Source organism: Trachemys scripta, chromosome 8 (assembly GCF_013100865.1).
Source record: "Trachemys scripta elegans isolate TJP31775 chromosome 8, CAS_Tse_1.0, whole genome shotgun sequence".
Lineage (NCBI taxonomy): Eukaryota > Metazoa > Chordata > Testudines > Emydidae > Trachemys > Trachemys scripta.
In genome coordinates this window covers 100,951,734-100,975,592 of record NC_048305.1, presented here as the reverse complement: position 1 = coordinate 100,975,592, position 23,859 = coordinate 100,951,734, and the positions used below count along the sequence as shown (strand labels likewise).

General features: G+C 42.0%; 2 protein-coding genes across 5 annotated transcripts in view; both read right to left on the bottom strand.

Moving 5' to 3' along the window:
- Positions 1 to 23,859, bottom strand: part of AGBL4 (ATP/GTP binding protein like 4) — a 1,407,981-nt gene that overhangs the window by 484,437 nt on the left and 899,685 nt on the right. The gene's annotated exons all lie outside the window — the stretch shown is intronic.
- Positions 314 to 23,859, bottom strand: part of BEND5 (BEN domain containing 5) — a 42,243-nt gene continuing 18,697 nt past the window's right edge. The window contains exons 4-6 of one of the 4 annotated variants that reach the window (XM_034778117.1): positions 15,566 to 15,714; positions 10,891 to 11,104; positions 314 to 504 (exon numbers count right to left, since the gene is read on the bottom strand). In XM_034778117.1, the coding sequence (XP_034634008.1) occupies positions 347 to 504; positions 10,891 to 11,104; positions 15,566 to 15,714 (521 nt within the window). In that variant the 3' untranslated portion in view covers positions 314 to 346. Of the gene's footprint in view, positions 505 to 4,415; positions 6,918 to 7,868; positions 8,781 to 10,890; positions 11,105 to 15,565; positions 15,715 to 23,859 lie in introns of those variants that run through there. The other 3 variants (XM_034778113.1, XM_034778115.1, XM_034778114.1) reach the window with 3 other exon arrangements.

Below are 23,859 nucleotides of genomic sequence, written 5' to 3'. Positions count from 1 at the left end.
GGAACAAATTACCGAGGGAGGTGGTGGAATCTCAGTCACTGGAGGTTAAGATAAACACCTGTCAGGGATAATCTTCTATCTAGATAATACTCAGCCTTGCCGCCGTGCAGGGACTAGACTAGAGGACCTACCAAGGGCCCTTCCCGTCCTACATTTTTATGATTCTATATCTGAAATCACTTAAAGCAGGTTACATATCTAGCCATTTTACAAAACTGCTTAAAAATACATCAATGTTTCAGAATGAGATCCACACTAAGTCAGTCCAATCGCATCAGCAAAAATGCCACACAAATCAAGACGACGACATAAGTAAAACACTAAGACTTTATTAAAAATCCAAAATTTATTGCAAATTGTACTTTGCTTCCCTCCTTTCTTCATTTTTACATGATTTATTGATATCCATGATTTTTTCACAGATGTATTTGTTGACTTTGGAGAGTCTCTGTGCAATTTCAGTTTCATCCACAGTTTCTTGTGCTATTCTGTCATACAAACATTCTGGGGGAAAAAGTAAGAGAACAGCAGTTATTTTTAAGAAAAGAATTTAGCCCTGTGCTGGAAATCAGTACAGCAAATAAAACATGCTCAAGGTACTATAGAGCCAGCACTTCATAAGCAACTCGTATATTTTTGTAATTCAGTGTTCTATTGTACAATAAAAGGGTTCTCTGATTCATTGGTTTGGTCCCCCTTATCTGGCACAAGTTTAGGCTTGCCATGTTTGAATCTTTGTAGGGCACAAGCAGCTCACAAGTTATGACATTTCTCTGGCCTCATGAGTAGAAATGGGGGTAAATCCAAACTCATATGGTGTCACTACTACCCTTTCTGTCATCAATGCCAACCTTAACCCCTTTATTTGTCCACATCTCCCACAACAGCCTTAAAGCTTTCTTCCAGACGACATAGAACACCCTTACTGAAAATGATCTGTCAGGCCACTACCCTTTCCTCCTTCAAGTCACTTCTACCGTCACACCTACAAGACATTAGCCAAATAATAGTGGTTAGGAGGAGAAGCAGTAGGAGATAGGGGACATTTAGTTCACATTTAAAAAAAAATTATGTAGTATACATTAATATGGCTATATCTTGGTTATACATCTCTTCCCAACCATTTGTATTTTGTTGGTTTAATAGATTGGGGTGGAGATGATCTTGCTCTGGTTTTGTACAGTACTTTGCATATTGTGGGCTCTGTTCTACTGGAATATAAATACAAAATAATAAAATAAAATCAATGAGGTCAGTGGGAGCGGAGACCACTCTCTACTACCTGCAGATGGCACTTAGCAAGTTGCAGGATCGAATGTTTTTCTGCAATGAATTAGAGAGGTAGCACCCTACTTTCAGCTCCTTAAAATCAGGTGTGCATTTTGTTATGTTTTATAATTGAAATAATTTCTATTGTCGTGTAGGCTACGAGTAATAAATAGCTTCCAAGATTGATTAAACAATCTCTGCTTTGCTTTGGCTAGTAATCAATTTTAGCAGCCATTTATTGCTTCATATTCTAGAAAGCTATAGAGATTATTGCTTAATTAACAAGTTTTATAATGTTGCTAATGCATCGTATTAAAAGTTATGAAAATTAAGTATTATTCATGCTTTGCAGTTCATTTTGAAGCTGCTCAGAAGTTTTATAAAAGGTTATATTTTGCATTAACAAGGTTTATAACAGTGCTCGGGCATCAAACTTTTTATAACTTCTGTATAACATACTACACAGTAGGGATTTTTAAGCAGAGATGTTAAGAGATGTTAGCCACCTTAAGGGCTAATTCTGTCTTTTTAAAATGTATTTTAAACAAACTATTCTGCGACTAGAAAATGGTGAAAACATCTGAAACAATATGAATTTTATGGACTCTTCACTGGAAAATGTATTGGCTATTGTTAAATAAATAAAACCAATTGGCAGACAGACTAACGGATGTCAATATGCAGCAAAATATTATTTGAAATAATGTGGCAAACAATGGGGGAATTAACTGTAACAGATTCATTGTGCTCAAGGCAGAATATTACATCACTATAGAAACTTCAGTAGTATAGCACTGAACTATTAGTAACAAATAGGGGGTTTCTGCCCAAGAGACCTGCCACATAAGTACAGACAATATTGTGACTTTACCACAGCCCTGAACAAGGGATGATGTGTAAGTTGTATCAATTCAAAAGTGGCCCTAGGAGTCACGGTGACTCAGACATACCCCATGAGCCACAATTCCTCCCTGCTTCCTTCCTGCCCGCACCCCAGAGGGCTATAAGGGGGAGTAATTTACTGCTGGTATAAGGCTGCTGGTTTAGCTACTGATCAGTGAGATGGGCTCCACCTATTCCTTGTCGTCCAGCTATGTGGAGGGAGTAAGTAGACAAGTAGCCCCATTCTCTCCTACGCAACTGGATCTGAGATTCAGGTAGTCTGCACAGGTGTGTAAGAGAATTGTACTCCTTTGTTTAGGTGCGCAGTCCATGTCATTGGCCATGCACAGCAAGGCCCTACACTCAATGTCATGGCATCCCTGTCTCTGTATTGGGATAACTTTTGAACACTGAATCCAACCAATTTCAAAGTTTCAGGGACTGGTCTAGGCATCAATGGCAGTACCCTGTTGATTCTGGTGAAAACCAGAAAAGCCGGACTTGGAGGAAGATATCAGGCCCACAGACTGCCTGATGTTGCAAGCAGAAGAATCGCTCTGGCATCCCCCGATGCTGCCTACACATATCACAGGCAGCAGGTAACTGGCTGCATGGGGAGATTGTCTACAGTGCAGCAGTTCTCAGCGGGCCAAGCTGTGTGCTAACGGCCGCCAACGTGCCAGGGTCACCAGCCTGCCCCGCATGGCAGGAGTCTGGGGTTAGCGCTGGTGGGTGGTCAGGGATCTGGGGCTCCCACCAGGGTGTGGGGCAGCCATGCGGTGGGGATCTGGACAGTGGCCGGCCCCATGAGCTCCAGGGGCTGGGGCAGCCGGCCCACCCCATGTTGCAGGGTCCGGGGCAGGCAGCCGGGTCCAGAAGTGAGGGCAGCCACGCGGCAGGGGTCCTGGGCAAGCAGCCCCACAGCCCTGCATGGCGGTGGTCCAGGGTCAGGGCAGCTGCATGGGGGCCTGGCAGCTTGCTAGCCCCGTCAAGCCTTGTGGGGTCTGGGGTGGGCCACGGCAGCCATCCCCACAGCGGGGATCCAGGATGGGTGCAGCTGCGGTCCAGGGTTGGGGCAGCCATGTGGCTCCAGGTCGTGGGGGTCCAGGTCTGCCAGCCACTCAGCCCCACAGGGCAGCTGTGTGGCAGGGGTCTGGAGTCGGGGCAGCCAACCCTGCCCTTCAGGGTCCAGGGTGGGCCTCAGCAGGCAGCTGGCCCTGCGACAGGAGTCTGGGGTCAGGGCAGCTAGCCCAGTGGTGGGGTCCGGGGGCTAGGCAGCAGGGGTCTGGAGTCAGGGCAGCTGACCGTCCCGGCCTGCCCCGCCCAGCCTCATGGTGGGCTGTGGTAGGCAGCTGGCCCCATGGCAAGGGTCTGGGCAGCCACACGGCTCCACAGGGTGGGGATCTGGGTCTGCCGGCCAGCCCCAAAGGGACTGGGGCAGCCACGCAGCATGGGTCCAGGGTAGAAGCAGCCCTGCTGCAGGCATCTGGGGCAGGTGGCCAGCCCCACAGGGGCTGGGGCAGCCACACAGGTCTGGGGGCCAGGGCAGCCAACTGACTCTGCATGGTGGGGGGGTCCAAGCTCAGGGTCCGGGCTGCCATTGCCCTGCGCAGATAACACATTGTGGCCCACATATGCGGCCCGCCGTGTGTAACAAGTTGAGAACCACTGCTCTAGAAATAAGAGAACTTTATAGGAGAATGGTGGTAATGAGGGAAGCAATGATCTGAAGAGGTGGTGTGAGCAGGTCAAGCAAGGACCTAGAGTTGTGATGGGGGAGAGATACTGTCTATAATGAACCCACAGTTTCTCCACAAATATCTGCCCTGGAAGGAGAAGGGACCCTGGTGTGTAAGTGATTCCCAAGCACAGTTTGAGGAGGAGGGTGCGAAGGAGGGTTCTGGTGGGTAAGGGTGTGAACTAACAGCAGATTAATATGCTGCTCTCTCTCACCACAGACGCAATAGTGTGTGACCCTCTAATAATCTTGCCTTAAGCCCATATGAAGGGAGTGCTGGTGGATGATAGGCAGGTTACCTACAGAAAAGAGCCTGATTTAGGTGCACCAACCAGGCTACAACTCTCAATTGGTAAATGAGTATTAGGTAGAGATCATGAATGAGAAAACAGGATTCTTGTTGCTTGAAGCTATATTGCAATGGAAATTCCCCCTATCAAAAAAATCACTACACTAAAAACCAAAAACAATCCACACTCCATTAGTGATGTAGGTAGCATCTCTATCAAATTTTTGAATTGCTCCACTCCAGCACCAATATTGACTGCTCCAGCTCCGCTCCGACTCCGCGCTCCGACTCAAATTAATTTTTAACTAAATAAAAAGTGCATACTTTGTAATTTTGAAAGCACATTTTTTTATTCAGACTTTTAAAACAATTTAAATGTCATCAATGATACAAACTAGAATCATTCATAGTTCATTCTGTAAAAAATTATTGCAGCAATCAAGTCATCTTTCATAGCCTGCCGCAAATCATTTAAAATTAACTTTAAAGCCGAAAACAGTCGCTCTACACTAGCTTGAGTTGTTGTCATGCTTGAAGCAATTCTACAGGCAGCCTGAATGCGGTGTGGGTAGCTGTGAATGGCCTCAAAAACAGACTTAACTTTTAGCCTACCAATAGACTCCATTGCCTCACAATCTTCCCGAAAGTTTCTCTCAAATAATGCTTCATTACAATTATGAATCACAGAAACTCGCTGGCGTCTTTCTTGTTTATCCAATTCCTTTTCGAAGTCGTCATCTTCTGAAGAATCGATGCTTGAATTATCTCCATTTCCCCGTGATGGCTGAAGACGTCTCACGGATGGACGCTCGAACAAGTTCAGAGGGGAGACGGAAGTTTGAGAACAGCCTGCTACTTCTGAAGGATGTGAACTTTCAGAAACCGCAAATTCGATTGTTGACTCCTTTTTTTGTGTTTCATTTTCTTCAACCTCTTTCGCTGAGTTCAAATATAGCAATAAATTTTGTTTTTCGAGTCGTCGAGCAATATCAAGGAGGCCTTCCTTTGCCTTTGGTATTTCCCTTGAGGTAAGAAGAATCCGATACCGTGGGTCAACATAAACTCCAGCAAGGAAATGAATATTGTCAAAAAGCTTCTCTTCGTGTTTCTGCATGGAGGACAGAATTTCTTCTGCAATTTGTCCACCATTTTCTTGCAAGAATTTTGACAGTTTTCGCCATTCCTTCATTAACACTCCAGGGGTTACATCAACAGCTTGAAGATTCACCGTTGTTTGGTTTGGCTTTGCCAAGAGGTCTCGCAGGTTCTTCACTTCGTCCCATTCAGCTTTTGTTAACTTGAGTTCTCTTGTTCCAGCTGCAGCCATTTGTTCACAGTAAGACTGAAAAACGAGAAGCCGATCAATCATCACAAATGTTGAACCCCAGTGAGTCACAGTATCCAATGATTGAGTTACTCCATGTAGATCAAGCAGAACACTTTGAATACTTGGGGTTTGTAGTTTGACAACGACTTGTCGAATTTTTGCCAGAAATTTCTTCGCGTGTTCTTTGTTCAGTCCATCCCAGATTGCCAACTGAAGAGTGTGAATACCACACCTCATCAGTTGGACTTTTGAGTCATCCTCATGAAGCCATGTTGGAAGTATAAGGCTAGGGTCATTAACCCATTGTGCAGCAGCATCCACATTGAGTTCGATTTCATTCATTCCTTTAGCTCCTTCATCAGGCAACATAGCTTCAGTTCTGTCCACATCCCTGTTCTCAGAGGTTGAAATGGTTTCATTGTCCTCGCTGAAATTTTTGACAGCACACATCATGTTTGCTGCATTGTCAACGCAGATGCTCAGCACTTGCATTTCACTGATCCCAAATTTTTCTAAAATAGCTTTTACTTGACTTTTCACATACGAAGAATTGTGACACCCTTCAGTGTCGATTACGTCCAAGGTTTTTACCACAGCTTTATCTTTTCCTTCTTCATAGTACTGAGCATTGATTGCAAGGAAATTTCTGTTTCCACGGGTTGCTGCATCCATTTTCAGGTAGCACAATTTTTGCTCCAAAGCTTTCTTGAGCTCTTTGCGACCAGACTCAGCTGTGCTGACAACTAAATGACGAACCGCATCGTGCCCCGTCGAAACGCCAAGCTGCCGACCCATTTCACCTGCAATTTTTTGGAATCCTTTGTTCTTTAGCCTGAAGGTAGTGAGCGGTGTTGAACTCAAGCAAACCATTTCCATCAGCCCTTCACGGAAAGTATTGGCATCCATGGTGACTGTAACCTTTGAGGACTTCAAACATGAGTCAAGTTTCGTTTGCTCAATTTTGGGTTTCTTTTCAGATGGAGCTCCGCAAAAAATCTTTTCTCCGGGAGTTTTCAAAGAGCCAGATGAACGTCGTTTAGCTGCGTCAGCTTTCTGTTTTGCCTCATCTTCCTGGTTCTTTTTTGTAACCAGAGCCGCATAGTTTTCAGGATGGTTACGTTTTACATGCCGCCAAAGGTTGAAACTTTTCACGGCACTTGCTTCACTTGTCTTGAAGCTACATGGTTTGAGCTCGCCATTCACTTCCTTTTCCACCTTGCACGTTGCCGATTTCTTCTTTGCTTTTCCCAAAAGCCCAAATTTGGGCTTTTCAAATTCAAAAGTAAAGACGTCATTGAGATCCTTTTCCGTAAATCGGCTATCAATCAAGGGGGGCAGATTTGATTTTTTTGTTGAAGCCATGGCCAAATCTTCTTGTTCTGCTACCGCATCCAAATGTTTCTTGTTATGATCTTCAAAAAGCAATGAACAAAAGCATTACATCTTTTTATAATGTACCTGCTTGTGATATCTTAACCAATTAAGGAACTTAGAATTTATTTTGGATTTTCTGGACAAAAATGATCGCATTTTCTTTTTACACAAATTAAAGTATATTTTAATATTTTAACATGTTTCTTGCAGTTTTAATGAAGTAATAAGTATTTTAATATACATAAATATTTATAAATTGCAAATTAGTTTTTCTTATGAAATTTTGCAGTAAAAATATTTGAAATATTTTCCACGTTTTTAATATCTCAAATGCTTTAATATAGATATGTCAATGAAATTTGGTATGTTCCATAGCATTAGTACATGCTATCGCTGTTCTACAACATTAATTGTTGGGAAGTAACGAGGCTACACGTTACAAGGTTAAAAATAAACTTTCACGGGAAAGTGGGTTCAAATTGCGAGCACAGTCCCTGTAACAGCGAGCAAATTTTAGGAAATATGTTTTTCCTTCATCACCCTGAATAGATTATACAAGACAGAGCAAACAACAGGTTCTATCTTGTATGTTTCCAGCCTGATGAAGGAAAAACATATTTCCAAACATTTGCTCTTTTTACTAAAAAGGACTGTGCTTGCAGTTTGAATCTGCTTTCCTGTTAAAGTCTATTTCCAACGTCATGGGGGATGGGGACTAGGCCAATTTTATTTAATATTTTTTAAATCTTTGACTATTTAACAGATAGAATATGATTTAATGCTAAAACATGCATTAAAATGGTACTCAATGTATTTTGTATAATTAACCATTTCCGAGAAAACTTTAAAAATTTTAATCTGCTTAAATGCTTAGAATGATGCAAACAATTTTACTTATTACTTATTTTTCAACTTTGGAACCATAAATTTTAAACGCAATAATAAATGACCACCAAAAATTAACAACTTATTATGGAACATAATATTACCTCATAGTCAGGGGCAGTCGACAACAAGCCTTTCTTGAAATATGAACTAAAAATGAGCAACCGCCAGTTTGGGACACCTATGGTTTAAATAATTTTGGATAATGTAATATGGTAGCACATACTAACGTTAAGACACAGACAATTTCATTACTTTATATTGAAGCGTTTTTGAGATATTAATCAGAAATTAACTTTTCATCACCTCCTTGAAGGGACTGTAGCTCCCTTAGGAAGAATTTTAGGACACGTGTTCACAAAAACGTTTTTTCTTAAAATGACGTAAGGATCCACCCCCAAAGTTGTGTTGGACATTTTCCAATCACTCTGGATATATCACAAAAATCACTCTTAATTTATGCAAAAATGTTTACTGTATATTTATATGCCTGCTGCACGTGATTTTTTCAATAAATTTAAAATTACAAACAAACAACAACACTACCAAAAGACCGTTGAACAGATGACATATAAATTAAGTCCACCAGAGTGATACAGGAGCATGTACAAATGAACAAATGTACCGGTAACGGGAGCCCGTGTGAGAAATGAGCTTAAGTGGTTAATATGTCTTGCGATATCTTAATATAGCAATAAACAAAAACATTTTTTTTTTGCAATATACCTGTTTGTGGCATCTTAAATGTTGCGTCTTGCATCACACTTTTCCGTAATCGCAGCACTCAGTGCATCTCGTTGATCAACCCTTACAAAAGAAGTATCAACACATACTAATCTAACTAATCTACGCTAGTACGTACTCGCCTAACCTTGGCACAAGGGTGGGAGCAGTCTGCAGTGTTGCCGGATGTCTGATATGTTTTATTAAAGAATCAGATAACTATCTCCAAAAAACGTTGTAATTTTGTATCTGTACATTAAATCTTGATTTCGGCCGAAGTGAGAATAACTGACATATTACGTAAAGTGGTAACGTAGATGTTAATATCAATTGTTATACAATCTAAAACTTTTTGGCACCTTTAGGACTTTCTTGCTAAATATCATTCATTTTGGATTGAAAATGAAAAAAATCTGGAGCAGTCAAGATTTTCTGTGCTCCGGCTCTACTACAGCTCCGGGCAAAAACCTGCAGCTCTACTGCTCCGTGCTCCAGCTCCGGGCTCCGCTCCAAAGCCCTGCTTTTTATACTAAGCTCATCCATCCATCTATTCTATTCTGTCACTGCAGTATCTGGACATTTTATGCGTATTTAAAAATAAAACAAGTTCCCCCCCCCCCTTCCTTTCCAACTTGTTGGAGAAATAGCTGAATTAGTTTATAGTGCTAACTAACTTTTGAGGCAGAGGATCAAGAGGAAGTTTCTAGCTTCCTGCCTTGATTTCCCACACACGTCCCATCTCTTGTTTATAGGAATTATGCAACTTGTCAGGCCTGAAACTGGACTATTGCAGCTCACACTTCTGGAGACTGATTAATCTCTGTAAAGGTCACTCATCACAGTGTGAAACCTTTGGGAGAGATGTAAGTAAATTCACAGGCAGCACACCCACAGTCTCTGCCCTAAAAGCCCATCATCTGTTTGCATTCTATGTTAGCCTTCATACAGTGATTTAGTGGAGGGGGAAAAAACCCACTAAGTAATAGCCAACAAGCAGAACTACAAACCCTATAATCAGTTACCTATAAAAGTCTGCTTTAATTGTCTTTAGGAATAAATTACTTTTTTAAAGTGACCATTCTTTTCTCCTGTAGAGATTTACCCAATTATTGCTAGTAGAAGCTGGTGGGCGACAGTCCAAGCTACTCAGTGATTTCATTACAACCAAGGTATTATGTAATACTACTTTACTACTGGTGCTATGGTAACACCATGAGTCACCCACCAGAAATGGAGCCCCTTTAGCAAGGCACTGAACATACAGAAGAAAGCATGGTCCCCTGCCCCAAAATTCTTATAATCCAATTGAAGTCCAAGGCACAAGAAAGGAGTATAACTAATTACAGGAGTGAGTTGGGATGAGGGAATGGGAAATAAGATCATTTTACAACCTATATGTACAGAAATTATATTTCCTGCTTCCAAAATACAGCCACTTTTGATTGGAATACAGCCGCTATTTAATACAGCTCGCAGGAACCCTACATAGCAATTTAGAATAATATCCCACTGAAACGGCACAGGGAGCTTTAGGAGGCAGAATGCAGAGGCTAAGACCCCAATCTTGATAAAAATTCCATGGGGAATTGGCTCAGTTTTAACTGAGAGAGGACTCTGTAGAACCAAAAGACGACTGTTAGAAGTGACAGTGTAAAATGCAAGCATGATGATACAAAAAGATTGAACTTTATTAGTCACTTAAAATAAAGGACAAGCACTGTTTGACTCTTTCAGCACCTTGCACATGGGATGCTTGCTCGTGGTCATTCAAGGTCTCATGACAATCCTTCTTGCCCAATTAGAGTCATTGATCTACATTTCTTGTAGAAATTCCAACTTAGGGACAGAAATTGATTTCTGCCCATCTAAATTCACTTTGGTTCAAATGGAAAAGCTGTTATACATCTGTTTTTGGAAGGGGAGATGAAAATTTGTACCGACATTATAATAATGGCTTTTGTGCCCCAGCCCAGAGGAAGTTGTATCTTAGAGATGGGAGAAATGAAAGGCTCTCTCCCCATGGAGATGTTGTAAAGTTATTCCAGTGTTTGTCAAAAGTGATACATGCATTACAAAACATCAGGAAGTTAGCAACAAATTCCATCAGAGAGTGCTGTCTGCAAAGCTCATTTGGGGCCTACCTTCAAATGCCTGCTTTGACATAATGAGTACCCTGAACCCCACCAAATTCATCTTGTAGCACTGGGCCCTCAAAAGACTGCACTGTATCTGGCTATTGAAGCAAGTGTCTGTTTCTGGGAGGGGAGTAGTTTGTTTTGCAATAGTAACTTTTATTTTAGTTTTTAAGTGGATGCATTTTACACAAGATAAAGAGAAGCATTTTTCATCTCACTGATTAATGTTTAAACTACACAGCAGGAACCCAGTTTTCAAGTAACCTACCTCTGACAATGCTTAATTTGTGAGGTGAGAGAGGTGGCTTGGGAACTGCATCTTTCTTTTTTTTGGTTGCAACTCCTGTGACGCTTCTGTTCTTGAGAACATCTGTTCCCCAAATCATTACCGCTAGGTTTTTTGTATACTTTGAATCTCCTTGTGTTACTTGCAGCTGGTGCCATTTCTCCTCATCTACCCAGATTCCACTGCCCAAATGGACCTAGAAAGTAGTAATAAAACAAACAACAACTTAGTATCTATGGTACGCGGCCCACAACAGTGTCCAAGCACTGTATGAACACTAGTATTAGGTACTATAATAAATAATAATAATAAAGACTAGGCAAACTGAATTTGATTAGTTTTGAACCCTGTCCAACATTGTGGGTCAGTAAGTTTGAGTCGAACTCTTACATTTTATGTTTCACTTTCCTTTGTTCTTCCAATCCTTTTACTCTTAACTCTTAAATTTCATAGGTCCAACCTCTGAGTCTCTGTTAGTCAAAATTCTCAATGACTTCAACCGGAGTTTTTCCTGAATTAGGACTGCAAGCTATTGCCTGAAAATCATTTTTATTATAACAGTGTCTGTGATATGGTGTATTCGGCCTTTGTGGCTCCCTGCTGGGAGCCCTGTGGTCCTACTACACCCCATACCAAGTAGCAGCAAGGTGAAACAAAAAGAGCAGCAAAGGAGGTCCTTGAACTTTGCCCACAGAGGAGTCTCCAGAGTGGCCTGGAGACAGAAACTTTTGGAAACTAGAGAGACCTGGTCCTCCAAAAAGCTAGAAAGGCAAGCAACAGCCAACCAAATAAGAGGAGTTGCCTGGCCTTAGCAGTCCTAGCCAAAGGAACTTGAAGAATAGCCAGAGTTTGTTTTCTGACTGCGTTTTGTTTGCATAGCTTGCTTTGAATGGAGAGAGGGAGGGGAGGACCGGAGATAAGGGTAAAGCTAAAGGGCCCAGGTGGAGAAACACCAAGGAAAAAAAAGCAGAAAAAAACTAATCAAACAGTATGTGGCCACTGTGTATAGAGCCCCTGGGTTAGAACTCGGAGTAGTGGGTGGGCCAAAGTTCCTCTACTGGCCACAGGTAAAGTGGTATAAATTCCAAAGAAAGGATGGTGCTTATTTGTGAGCCTGAACAAAAGGCTGAATTTAAAGGGTCCCAGAGATGGGGCTGAAGACCCCAGCAAGGGCGAATAGACTGTTTATTTATTGGACTCTAATACCCCAGAAGGGGTTCATTTGGACTTTGAGGCTCCAGGGATGAAGGACTGCAATAACTGCTTCTGGGGGAATTCTGCACCAAAAAATTAAAAATTCTGCACACAATATTTGAAAATTCTGCATATTTTGTCAAAACAACACAATATAATCATGCCAGTTACCATTATTTCGGTAATTTATTTCAAAATATCTGTCAGCAAGGATGTCTAACAATATGAACAAAAAAAGTATTCTGGTAATTTTTTTTTTTTGGACAAATAGATTCCTTACTAGGCATATTAATACAGAATATTATGTAATACATTTAAATTACAATACAGAACTGTATTTCCTGAAACTGTCAGAAGCAATGCAAAGGCTTGGGGGAGTCAAGAGTAATGGAGGAGCTGAGGGAGAGGGAAGGCACCTAGGAGTGAACCTGGAGGGTGTTGGGTGTGGGTTGGAGGCTTTTCTAAAGGGAGAGGATTGTTAGGGTGTTTGGAAGCTTCCCCCATGCAGACCCTGGCTGACCCCAAGCCTCTTCCATTCAGTCAGGCACGTCTGCCCCGTCCCTGCACCCCTCATCCCCAAAGCTTTGCAGCCCCCATCCCGTCCCCACTAGCTCCTGAGCCCATGCTCCAGTCTGTCTCCCCCACCCCCCCATAGCCATTCTGAACCCCACAGCAGCCCTTTGTGCCCCACTCTGTCCTAACCTGGCGCCGCAGACAGGGTGATGTTATGAACTCTACTCCTAGGGCAGTTCTGCTGCACTGGGCATAGAATTTTGTATTTTGCCCCAGAAGTGCTGCAGTTCTGCCTTTTGCCCACCAGAGGCCGCTGTGGCACCAGAACAGCCAGCTGCATTCATGATGGCTGTTCTAGCGCCACAGCAGCCTCTGGTGGGCAAAAAGCAGAACTACAGCACTTGGGCAAAATGTTTTTATGCGGGAAAATACAAAATTATGCGGAACAGATGAATTCTGTATGTCTGCAGATGCACAGAATTCCTCCAGGAGTAAATACCGCACCCAGCTGTAAGGAGGCAATCAAGAGATGACGGTCCCTTCAGTGTCCTTAAGTAGCATTGTTTAAAACCTTAACTGTCGAAATATTAACGTTCTAGTTACTGATTGCCATCTGGCAATCAAGTAAAGAGTCTAGCTTTCTTAAAAGCATGAACACAAGCAAATTGCCTCTTCTGTATATAATTTCTTCAGACAGTGGTGAAACTGCAAAAGGCAGATTATAGTTTGTTTTAAACTAGTCATGCGTAAAAATATTCCTTTCATGACCAGATATTTTAAAGAATCTTACAACATAGGTAAAAAAAACAAATAGACAAACAAGTAACAATCCTTAATATACAATTACTTCCTTCTCCCCACTCTGATCAGTCTCTATATAATTACTTTTTATTTATTTATTTATTTTAAAGCACTCTCTTTTGGTTCCATCCCCATACTCTGTAAAACAACTCCAATCACAGTCAGGAGCTAGTGCTCAGAAGTCAGGATGATTTTGGACTTTCCAAGACTAAAATACAAATACTCTAAATAAGAAACACAATGGAGATGTTTAGAATATTTCATGGAGATTTAAAACAAAATATCAGTAGTATTCTGAAGTGCTGAATTCTGGGTTTGACTACTAAATGAAAACCAGAAAGCTGAATGCTCCATTTTATCAAAAAGCTAAGTATAGTGTATTCCAGGGTACAGCTAGCAGCTCCGTATTAACATGCATAGATGCCTTAGTCTCTTTCTAGGCCTTAAGTACATCATGTATTCACGAGTTTTTACTTAAAATATTTTAAAATAGCCCATTATAAGAAACATTTTTTAAAGATTCATCTTTCAAACAGTCTCCCCATTCTTGAGAGCTTTTCATTTATTCGAAGGAAATGTTATTGTTGGTATCAAACAGATGTCTGTGGTTATAGTAGGCCACTTGACCACAGGAATCCTAGGTTCTCTTTTATATTTCCAGCTCTGTTGCTAACTTGCTGTATATTCTTAGGCAAGTAACTTATTCCCCCATCCTCTTTTTACCCTTCTGTAAAACTGGCATGATAATACTTATCTACTACTCTCAGAGGTACTGCTGTGAGGCCTAATGAAATCAGTTTTGTAAGTATTTTGTGATCTTTGGATGACAGGCACCAACCAAGTGTAAGATCCTTTGCCTGTTGAAGTCAATGGGAGCTTTGCCACTGAAATCACTGAGTTCAGGATCAACCTCCAAGAACAAAACAAACAAGAACAGAATACTTTAGTAACCATGACAACATGAACAATGTATCTGACTAACACACACCACAGGCTCTTCTTACATTTTCTTCTTTAATGCTGTCCTCTCTTTTGGGATAGAGAAGAGTTTCTCTGACATGAGTGAGAATCCTACCATGATCACATCCAATACCCCAAAGTGTGAAGTTTGTAAAATAGCCTTTCTACAACTCCACTGCAGATCAGGTTAACAAAAAGAATGGCATGAGTTAGTGAAAACGTTAAAAATTGGCCATCTTAAGTGTGTCACCAAAATATATCAATTGTTTTTAAATGGTTACAATGATCTAAATCATTCAACTTGGCTGTAGAGTAAAGGAGGCAATTGGTTGAGTTACCTCTGAGATCACAGTGGTCTAGAACTTTTGGTATGCCACAGATACATGCTTTCTGTAGCCGTACACTGTATGGGTGTAATTTGTCAAGTCAAAATGGCTGCAAATTTAAAAACTGGACAGTAACAGATCACAATACCCAGTGACATAGGTGCCGACTTCTACTGGCCCCGGTAGGTGCTCGACCCCACTCTGCCGCTGGCCCCACCCCGACTCCACTCCCTTCCGTCCCCATTCCAAACCCTTCCCCAAAGTCCCCGCCCCAACTCAGCCCCCTCCCTGCCCCTATTCCAACTCCTTCCCCAAATCCTTGCCCCGGCCCTGCCTCCTCCTCTGAGCACGCCATGTTTCTACTCCTCCCCCCTCCCTCCCAGAGCTTGCTACAGCTGTTTGGCGGCGGCAAGCGCTGGGAGGTAGGCCGAGGAACGGGGACGTGGCACAATCAGGGGAGGAGGCAGAGGAGGTGGTGTGGGAAGCTTGACTGCTGCTGGGTGCAGAGCACCCACTAATTTTTCCCTGTGGGTGCTCCAGCCCCGGAGCACCCACAGAGTCGGCGCCTACGCCCACTGATGATTCATCCTGATAATATTCTGAATTAAAAAAGAGCCACCAACCATGTTTGTAGCTATTTCCATCATTTCCTACCAACTCTACAGACACAAGCTTCTGAGTGATACACAGAGTAATGTTCCTGTAATCTTATTATACAGATACTATTGTACTTTGTGAAAATTTAGGAAAACCCCAAACACAGTAGTAGCTCACAGCAAAGATTCTAATGTCATGAAAGTTTGGTATGAAATCCACCAGAAGAACAGTTAAAGACTATTTATAAAGTATTTAGTTTCAAATACCTTTCCGTTCTCGAGAATATACTTGTCCATTACTGGAACAGGGGCAGGATAATATGTTGATGTATTCGCTTCCTCACTGAATGTTTTCTGTATCTCAGGCTCAGGCTCAATTGATTCTGGTTTTCCTTTTTCAAGCTCAATGGCAGGACCTACACAGTTAAGAAAAGAGATTGGTCTGCTATCCCAAAGAACACGAAATCAATCATTTTACTGACCAATGGTCAGCACAGACCACCACATTAGTCATGTTTGTTTTAGAATGGAAGTGGGTCCAAAGCAAAACCCTTCATCTGAACAGTCCCCAATAAAAATCGGGGTAAGAATTGAGGCTCTAACCCATTCCTGCTTTAAACACTTAACGCTAAAGAATCATGCTTAAAAATAAGGGTGTGTATGGACAGTTCAAAGAATATGGGTGAAGGAGCTATAACCTGTACTCAAAGGAATGATAATACAACAGAGTTGAACATATAAACCAGAGGTGGTAACAGTTATCCTTCAAATTAGAAATACTGTATAGTGACTTGGAAAATTATGTGTTATCTATACTTTTTCATGGAAAAAATTAAAAATATTTAAAACGTTCTTTAAATAGGGGAATGTAAAATAAGAATGAATAGAAATGGTACAGATAAGTGAATGGACTTGGGATACTTATGCTAAAATTCCATATATGTAAGGAACATCTCAGTGTTAAGGCAACATAGATCAGGCAATCAAAATTCTAATGTATCAACTACAGATCTGTATTTTAATGTAATCAACAAAAATTAAGCGCAGTTTAAACAATGGAAGATTGCTAAGCAGATGTTTGAAGTTTCTAAGGAAGATAAATTAACTATCAATGACACCAGCTCTTCAGAATTCTCCCCCCTCCCCACCAGATCTGCTACTACAAAGTGATCCTAAACGGGTCAAATAATACAATTTGTGAACTGGAATTTATAATTTCATTAATTATAACTGTGATAGTACCAGTAAATACAGTCTAAGGCACCGAACCTGAAAGCATCCGTGTGAGCAAACCACAGGATACCACATGAAGCTCCATTAGAGACAATGTAGTTTTGTACAGGTACAGGTCAGTATAGTATCAGTTGCAGGATCAGGACCAAAGGACAAGAATAACTCTCATATTCCCTAGAACTACACTATGATGGAGTGAGTTAGCATTGCATATCTAACATTTGAGTCTTGAATAATCACAAAACTAATTTAATAACCTTTAACTGTGGAAATGAGTCTCAGCAGTTGCCGTCTCTCTTTTTGTATACATAGCCCCAAGTTTTCTCTTGCTCTAACCCAGCAAATCAGACTGCGGTTTCAGCTAATGGCAGTATAGCTGCTGTATCATATTTCTTGGACATTCGCTGTATCTGAAACTATTATGGCATCCTTTACTCCTTATGCTGCACAGACTCATATGAAAGCTTAGTATGCAAAAAATAGCAATTTCCCCATGTGGCTTAACATTGCTTGTACATGACGTAAATATCAGTTATTTTGCACTTGGACCTAGTGGGATGCATTTAGCTTATTGTCAAGGACCAAAAATTCCAGTTCTTTGGACAACTCCATTCTGCAGTGACAACTATTGGGTTTCTTAGGAAATGAATGCAAGTATGGTACCAATACAGGACCACATGAAAGACAGAACATTTGCATTATAGTTTCACAGCAGCATCCACAGACATCTGCAACATCATACGCAAGCAGACACTGATGTTGGCACCAAATAAAGACTGAACAGTTCCATTTAAAACTGACAAAACCACGCATAGCAGAAGATCACCTGCAAGACTCTCTTTTATGAGTGGATGTGGTAGAAATGTTCAATCTCTTCCCACATTCTTTAATGAACTGAACAAGCAGGGTACTGATACACAACTACCCTAAAGCAGTGGTTTTCAACCTGTGATCTGTGGATTTCTGGAAGTCCACAGACTATGTCTAAGGGGTCCATGAACGGTGATTATGAAAATAAAGTTTCAGGTCCCAGAAAAGGCATTAAGAACATAAGAACGGCCATACAGGGTCAGACCAAGGGTCCATCTAGCCCAGTATCCTGTCTTCCAACAGTGGCCAATGCCAGGTGCCCCAGAGGGAATGAACAGAACAGGTAATCATCAAGTGATCCATCCCCTGTCGCCCATTCCCAGCTTCTGGCAAACAGAGCCTAGGGACACCATCCCTGCCCATTCTGGCTAATAGCCATTGATGGACCTATCCTCCATTACTTATCTGGTTCTTTTTTGAATCCTGTTATAGTCATGGCCTTCACAACATCCTCTGGCAAAGAGTTCCACAGACTGACACTGTGCGTTGTGTGAAAAGAATACTTCAGTTTGTTTTAAACCCTCTGCCTATTAATTTCATTGGGTGACCCCCTACTTGTGTTATGAGAAGGACTAAACAACACATCCTTATTTACTTTGTTTTTCTGATCAATCAAAAGTATTTGAATACCCCCACCTACAGGCCAAAATCCGGAAGTGTTGTCATTACCATAGAAGCCCACAGTTTAGCCCCCTTTCTCACGTTGTGTCAACTGCCACACCAAGCATGTGCAACATTTACAGTTGAATTCTGTTCAGTCAGTTTTCAGTGTAAGACTTCTATGGTAGAAGTTCGCAGACCAGAGGTTGAATTTCCAAAAGGGCTGCATCTCTATTCCAAATTGTTTAGGGGTCTGCACATGAAACAAAGGTTGAAAACCACTGCCCTAGAGATTGTCTTGACTATAGGCAGGGAAGAGAACATTCCTGCCTTTTCTTGACGCAAACTGTTCAATGAGCTCAAGGAAAGTAATCCTCAAGATGTACAATTCTGTGCTTTGAAGGAAAATTCAGGGGGGAAAAAAAAACCAAACAAAAAAACCTACGTTGAAGTATTTTCTTCCTAGACTGAAAAGTGTTTCTTGGTTTAAACATTTATGCTATTTTCTACTTGGAGGTTTTTTACTGTTTGTTTACAGCCAGTATATTGCCACAGCTGGGGTTTGGTTTCCAGATTTCCCTAAAGAAGAGTAACTGGTAAAAGTCCACTGTAGCAGCAAGTCTCAGGAGCCACAAAAATATCAAATTTAACTGATGCTTTATTGCTTGGAAGCCACAGACACAAAGCCTTAAAAATGCCTTATTTTATACTCTAAAAGCTTGCTCCCTCCCCTCCAAAAACCCATAAAGCTGCATCTAACTGGCTAGGCTTCACAGTTCTTTTCACTAAGTACTCAAGACTGCATTTTCAGCACAGCATGTTGTGAATTAGACATGCAACTCACTCTATTGCTTTATTGCTAATGGGAGTTGCGTGCCTAATTTGCCATGCACCACACTTTAAATTTACTTTTTAAAGTTTCTCTCTTTGTAGCTTTTTTTGCGCTCTCTTTTTTTGTTTTTCTAAATAAAGGGAGGGAGCGAGTGAAAGAAATTGGCCACGGCGCCAAGGCTCAAAAATGCGAATATTTACTACATAATGATTATTTTAAAATACAGCAAAGACAATTTTTAAGAATGGGAAAAAGTAAAGAAACCTTTCAAGTTCACTCCGAATTTTCAGTTTTTCTTCAGGGGGAGGGTTTCTGAATTAGTGGTTGCTCAATATGGAACCACAATAGCTTCAGCTGCAGTATCAGATGCCAGGCTTTCCACCGTGTGTGGATCACCTCATTCTCTCAAAGACACATTGCAGGCTTTGATGCTACTTGAGATGTGTGGAGGTGCATTGTTCAGCACTTCCCTTTTGTGGCAGGAAGCCTCTGCTTTTCCTCATGTCTACCAGAAAGGGACCGCACATGACATTAGAGGAATCTGGGAAATCTTGGATTTTTAGACACTGTTCTTGATTTGCTGCCTATTTACTATTACTCATGGTGCTGCAGTAAATTTGTTTGTTTGTTCAGTTCTACTGCCATTTGCTTATAAGACTCTGACTCTCTCTTTCACTGAGAGAGAGAGAGAGAGAGAGAGGGGCCTGGTCCCCACTAACCCCCCACTTCGGACTAAGGTATGCAAATTCAGCTACGTTAATAACGTAGCTGAATTCGAAGTACCTCAGTCCGAACTTACCGTGGGTCCAGAAGCAGCAGGAAGGCTCCCCCGTCGATGCCGCGTACTCCTCTCAGCGAGCTGGAGTACCGGCGTCGACGGCGAGCACTTCCGGGATCGATCCAGGATCGATTTATCGCGTCTTAACCAGACACAATAAATCGATCCCAGAACATCGATTGCCTGCCGCCGGACCCTCCGGTAAGTGAAGACGTACCCAGAGTCCAGAAAGCAGCTGCATATGGCCATGTGAGAATTCTTCTGGTATGGGGCAATTCTCCGCTGGTGCTGTACCAGCATATCCAGCTCCTCCTCCACTCCGGTTCCCAGGCAGGGATGAGGATGCGGCTGAAATTCAACGTGTTCCTGCTAGGCTCAGTTGGGGTAATGGTTCCATACTGACTGTAGCCATCCAGTATAAATTGGAACAGCCTTGGGCTGCTCTTACCTATGTCGCAACTCAGGATGACACAGACCTGGCCCCAAGAATGAAGAAGCTGTAACTAGATAAGCTGGAAGATAAGCAAAGAATTTGGGTGAATATCTCCCTTTCTGTCCTACTGCAATACTAAGAATTAAGAGTATAGTGTGAAAACAGTCATAAGTGTAAGAGGCTGGTAGAACTAGCTAGAGCCATGCATTGTTCCTGTAAGAGATGTGCAATCTTCTCAATAGAACACTACTGCTTCTAGAATCATCCTCTGAGTTGATACGGACAATCAATCATACTAAATTGTGCAGCGCTTACCCAATGTGAACCCTGTTATCCTCTAACATTTTTATATTATTCAAATCCATATCACTCGTGATCCCAGTAATATTTGGAGCTGGACTTCCAGAGGAGAAATGTCTACACTGAAATAAGAGATCCCTGGCACGACTGTGGCTGGCCCAGGCCAGCAGACACTCGCTCATGGAGCTCAGGCTATGGGACTAAAAATTGCTGTGCAGCTCGGGCTGGACCTTGGGACCCTCCTCCCTTGTGAAGTCCCAGAGCCCAGGCTTCAGTCCCGGGCCCGGGCTTCAGTCCTAAGCCCAAACATAAACATACCAATTTTACAGCCCCATGAGCACAAATCAGCTGACTCAAGCCAGCCCTGGGTGTTCAACTGCTGTATAGGTGTACCCAACATGTACTGGATCATGCAGCCCCTTTCATAAGGGCAAGATTGTGCCCAGTCAGGTGTATTACACACAGGAGAGGGAAAGTGGTCAAAAATAGTCTTTGCATGTGTGCAGAGGCTTAGCACTATATGATCCTGGCTAGAGAGGTGAATGCCATGGCAGTGCATCCCCTCCAAGCAGCAGAGGAAATATCCATTGAACCAAAACCCTTGAAGAGGTGCAGCATGTACTTTCTCCCCCACCCCTTTGCTCCCTGGAACTCTAGGAGATATTGTGCCTCCATGAGACCATGTACTGCTGCACCACCTCAAATGAAAGGTTATGCCTTAACATCAGAATAGAGCCCTTAATATTTCATAAAGAATAGCGAAATACTGACCATCTTATTCTCCTCCTGATGCATCTGAGGATGCTGTGTCAGCTATGGCAAGTCATTTCCAAGGCCCTTGTATAATCAATTGCAACTCAGTATAATAATGTAAAGGGCTATGAACACTGATATTCACACTGTCAGTGGGGCAGCAAGTTCCAGTAACAGAGAAAGAGATTAATTGAACTTTCTTCTACATTTGGCCTTCAAGTTTAAAACATCAGCAATAATACACGTTTCCCCCAGCTGTGATTCATCCGTACAAAACAGCTGTCATCTCACACAAAGAAAGTGTAAGTCCCTAGGTGAAACAGAAATGCAATTAGTTTGCATTAACAGTAGCCTGCTAAAAGTATAACTTCACATAAATTATGTGCAATTTGAAACTCTAGGTTCATAAACTCACCATAACAACTAAATACAAGTCCAAGACACTACCCTTTTAAACTATTTTCATGGACAGCACATATTCACAACCATCATAAGTAACCATTTTGTTTTGTTCGAGATCCCCCTCTTATCACAACTGAAGTCTGCAATAGTTCCACATTTCTAACCATAAACTAATTTTGCATCTATTTTCCCAAGGGCTGACACTTTTTCTATTTTAATATAACCATTATAGGAAATGGACATTGAATTATCTGCAGTTGCTGCTTCAAGTCTTGACAGAATGTATATGGCTACATTTAGGTCCAACTTTTACCTTTGCGCATTAATAACCCCACCAAAACCAATAGGACTGTATGGATTTAGGGAAGAATTTAATACGCAAACTATATAGCCAAACACTCCACAAAGGCTAGGAATCCAAGTACTTTCTAATGTTTAAGGGATTCCCCACCCCTATATTAAAAACAATGGAACTTTCTAAATTAATATGCACATCTGGACAGGGATTGAATTCAAAATTTAAAAAGCGCAAATCTTCATTTTTTATAGTGTCCCAAAATTACAGAATACAACAAACGTGTTTGCTCTGTATAGGAGTGCAAAGGAGGCGGAAGAGGCAACGAGCGTTCCATTTCCTTTGCAAAAGGTCTAATACAACAGCATCCTTGCACACTGCTAGTGCTGCTGCTTCTTATAGCTTTCTCCAAAGTGTGGAGGGGGAGGGAGGAGGAGAAGGGCAATGGGAGAAGCAGATGTGACCAAGCAGAGAGGTTACTCCTGGGGGAAGAGTGTGTACGTACGTGTGTGTGTACACGTGTGTACGTACGTGTGTGTGTACATACGTGTGTGTGTACACGTGTGTACGTGTGTACAATTCATGTCCCATACAGATTTTTTCTTCCTCTGCAGGAAATGTGTTCTGCTGGGGTGGCACTACAGTTATGACTTTCACTCACCAGGGGCTGCTGTGGTGCCAAAACAGAGGGCAGCTGGCTCCCTGGCCACAGTAGCCAATAGGGGGGAGAAGAGGCTGCATTCCTCACAGCACCCTACCCATGGGGCCAGAGGAGGCGGCACGGGGCTGCTGGTGGGGTCACATAGACTGGGGATCAGAAGGGCTAGTGGGGGGAGGGAAGACAGACTGGGGCAGGGACTGAATCGGAGTGCAGGGACACTTGGGGACAGGGGCAGATGTGCATGACTCAATAGGAGAGGCTAGGGATCAGCATGGGGGAGACTCCCCAACTCCCTAACAATCCCTCCCCAAACCTGTTCCATACTTCTCCCACCCACACGTAACAACCCTCCAGGTTCACTCTCAAGCTCCTTCCCAGAAATTACTTCTCTCTCTCCCTCAGCTCCTCCCTTACCCCTGACTCCCCCAAGCCTTCTGAGGGGTGGTGGAAATACAGTTCTGTATTGTAGTTTAAATGAATTACTTAAAATTCTGTATTAATATGCCAAGTAAGGAATCTATTTGTCAAAAAACATTTCCTGAATCCTTTTTGTTGTATGTATTGTTACAGACATACTTGCTTACAGAAAGGTACTCTGAAATAAAATTACCAAAATAATTGAAATTGGCATGATTATATTGTGTTATTTTGACAAATAAAATATGCAGAATTTTAAAATATTGTGTGCAGAATTTAATTTTTTGGCACAGAATTCCCCCAGGAGTCGGAGGTGGGAGCTGCACCCTCTTCAGGAGTGAAGCAGTGACCAGATCAATGGGACGCATTGTCCATTTCTGCAAAGCGGACCACAGGGTTGGAACTGCATGAAGTTTGTCTTCACTATTGGGAGTGATTTTGCTGAACACATAAGCCAGGTATTGGAAAGAGGTGCTACTAGTTTCACTAGTTCATTGCAGAGAGCCTATTTCTATAAATGTCTAGATTCATCACTCAAATCTGAAATAGTTAAAAAAAAAAATCTGCTGAATGGATTTCTTCAATGCTGGTGGTATTAATGATCATTAAAATCGTGCCAGATTGATGCATTAGAAACTCAAGTCCACTATCTAGAGAATATATTTGGCATGGGCAACACCTTTTCAAGTTTTTTTCACCAGTCTACGCAAAGATGTATCAAATCCCTATTGAAGAAACTATCCCTAGGAATGAAAGGATAGTCCATAGCCTGGGTTCATTCCAGTTTTGGCCTCACAACTGAGACTACCAGCAAGCACGCCCAATAGAACAATGATTAGCAGACTTGCCTGCTAACATCTGGACTGACAATTCACATATGTCCTACTATCAGCTAAATGAACATCGTTTCATCCAAGGAGAATTTCAGAGAACTCACTGGAATTTACAACCACCCACATTGTGTCTCTGATACTGTGGGGAAAGCCT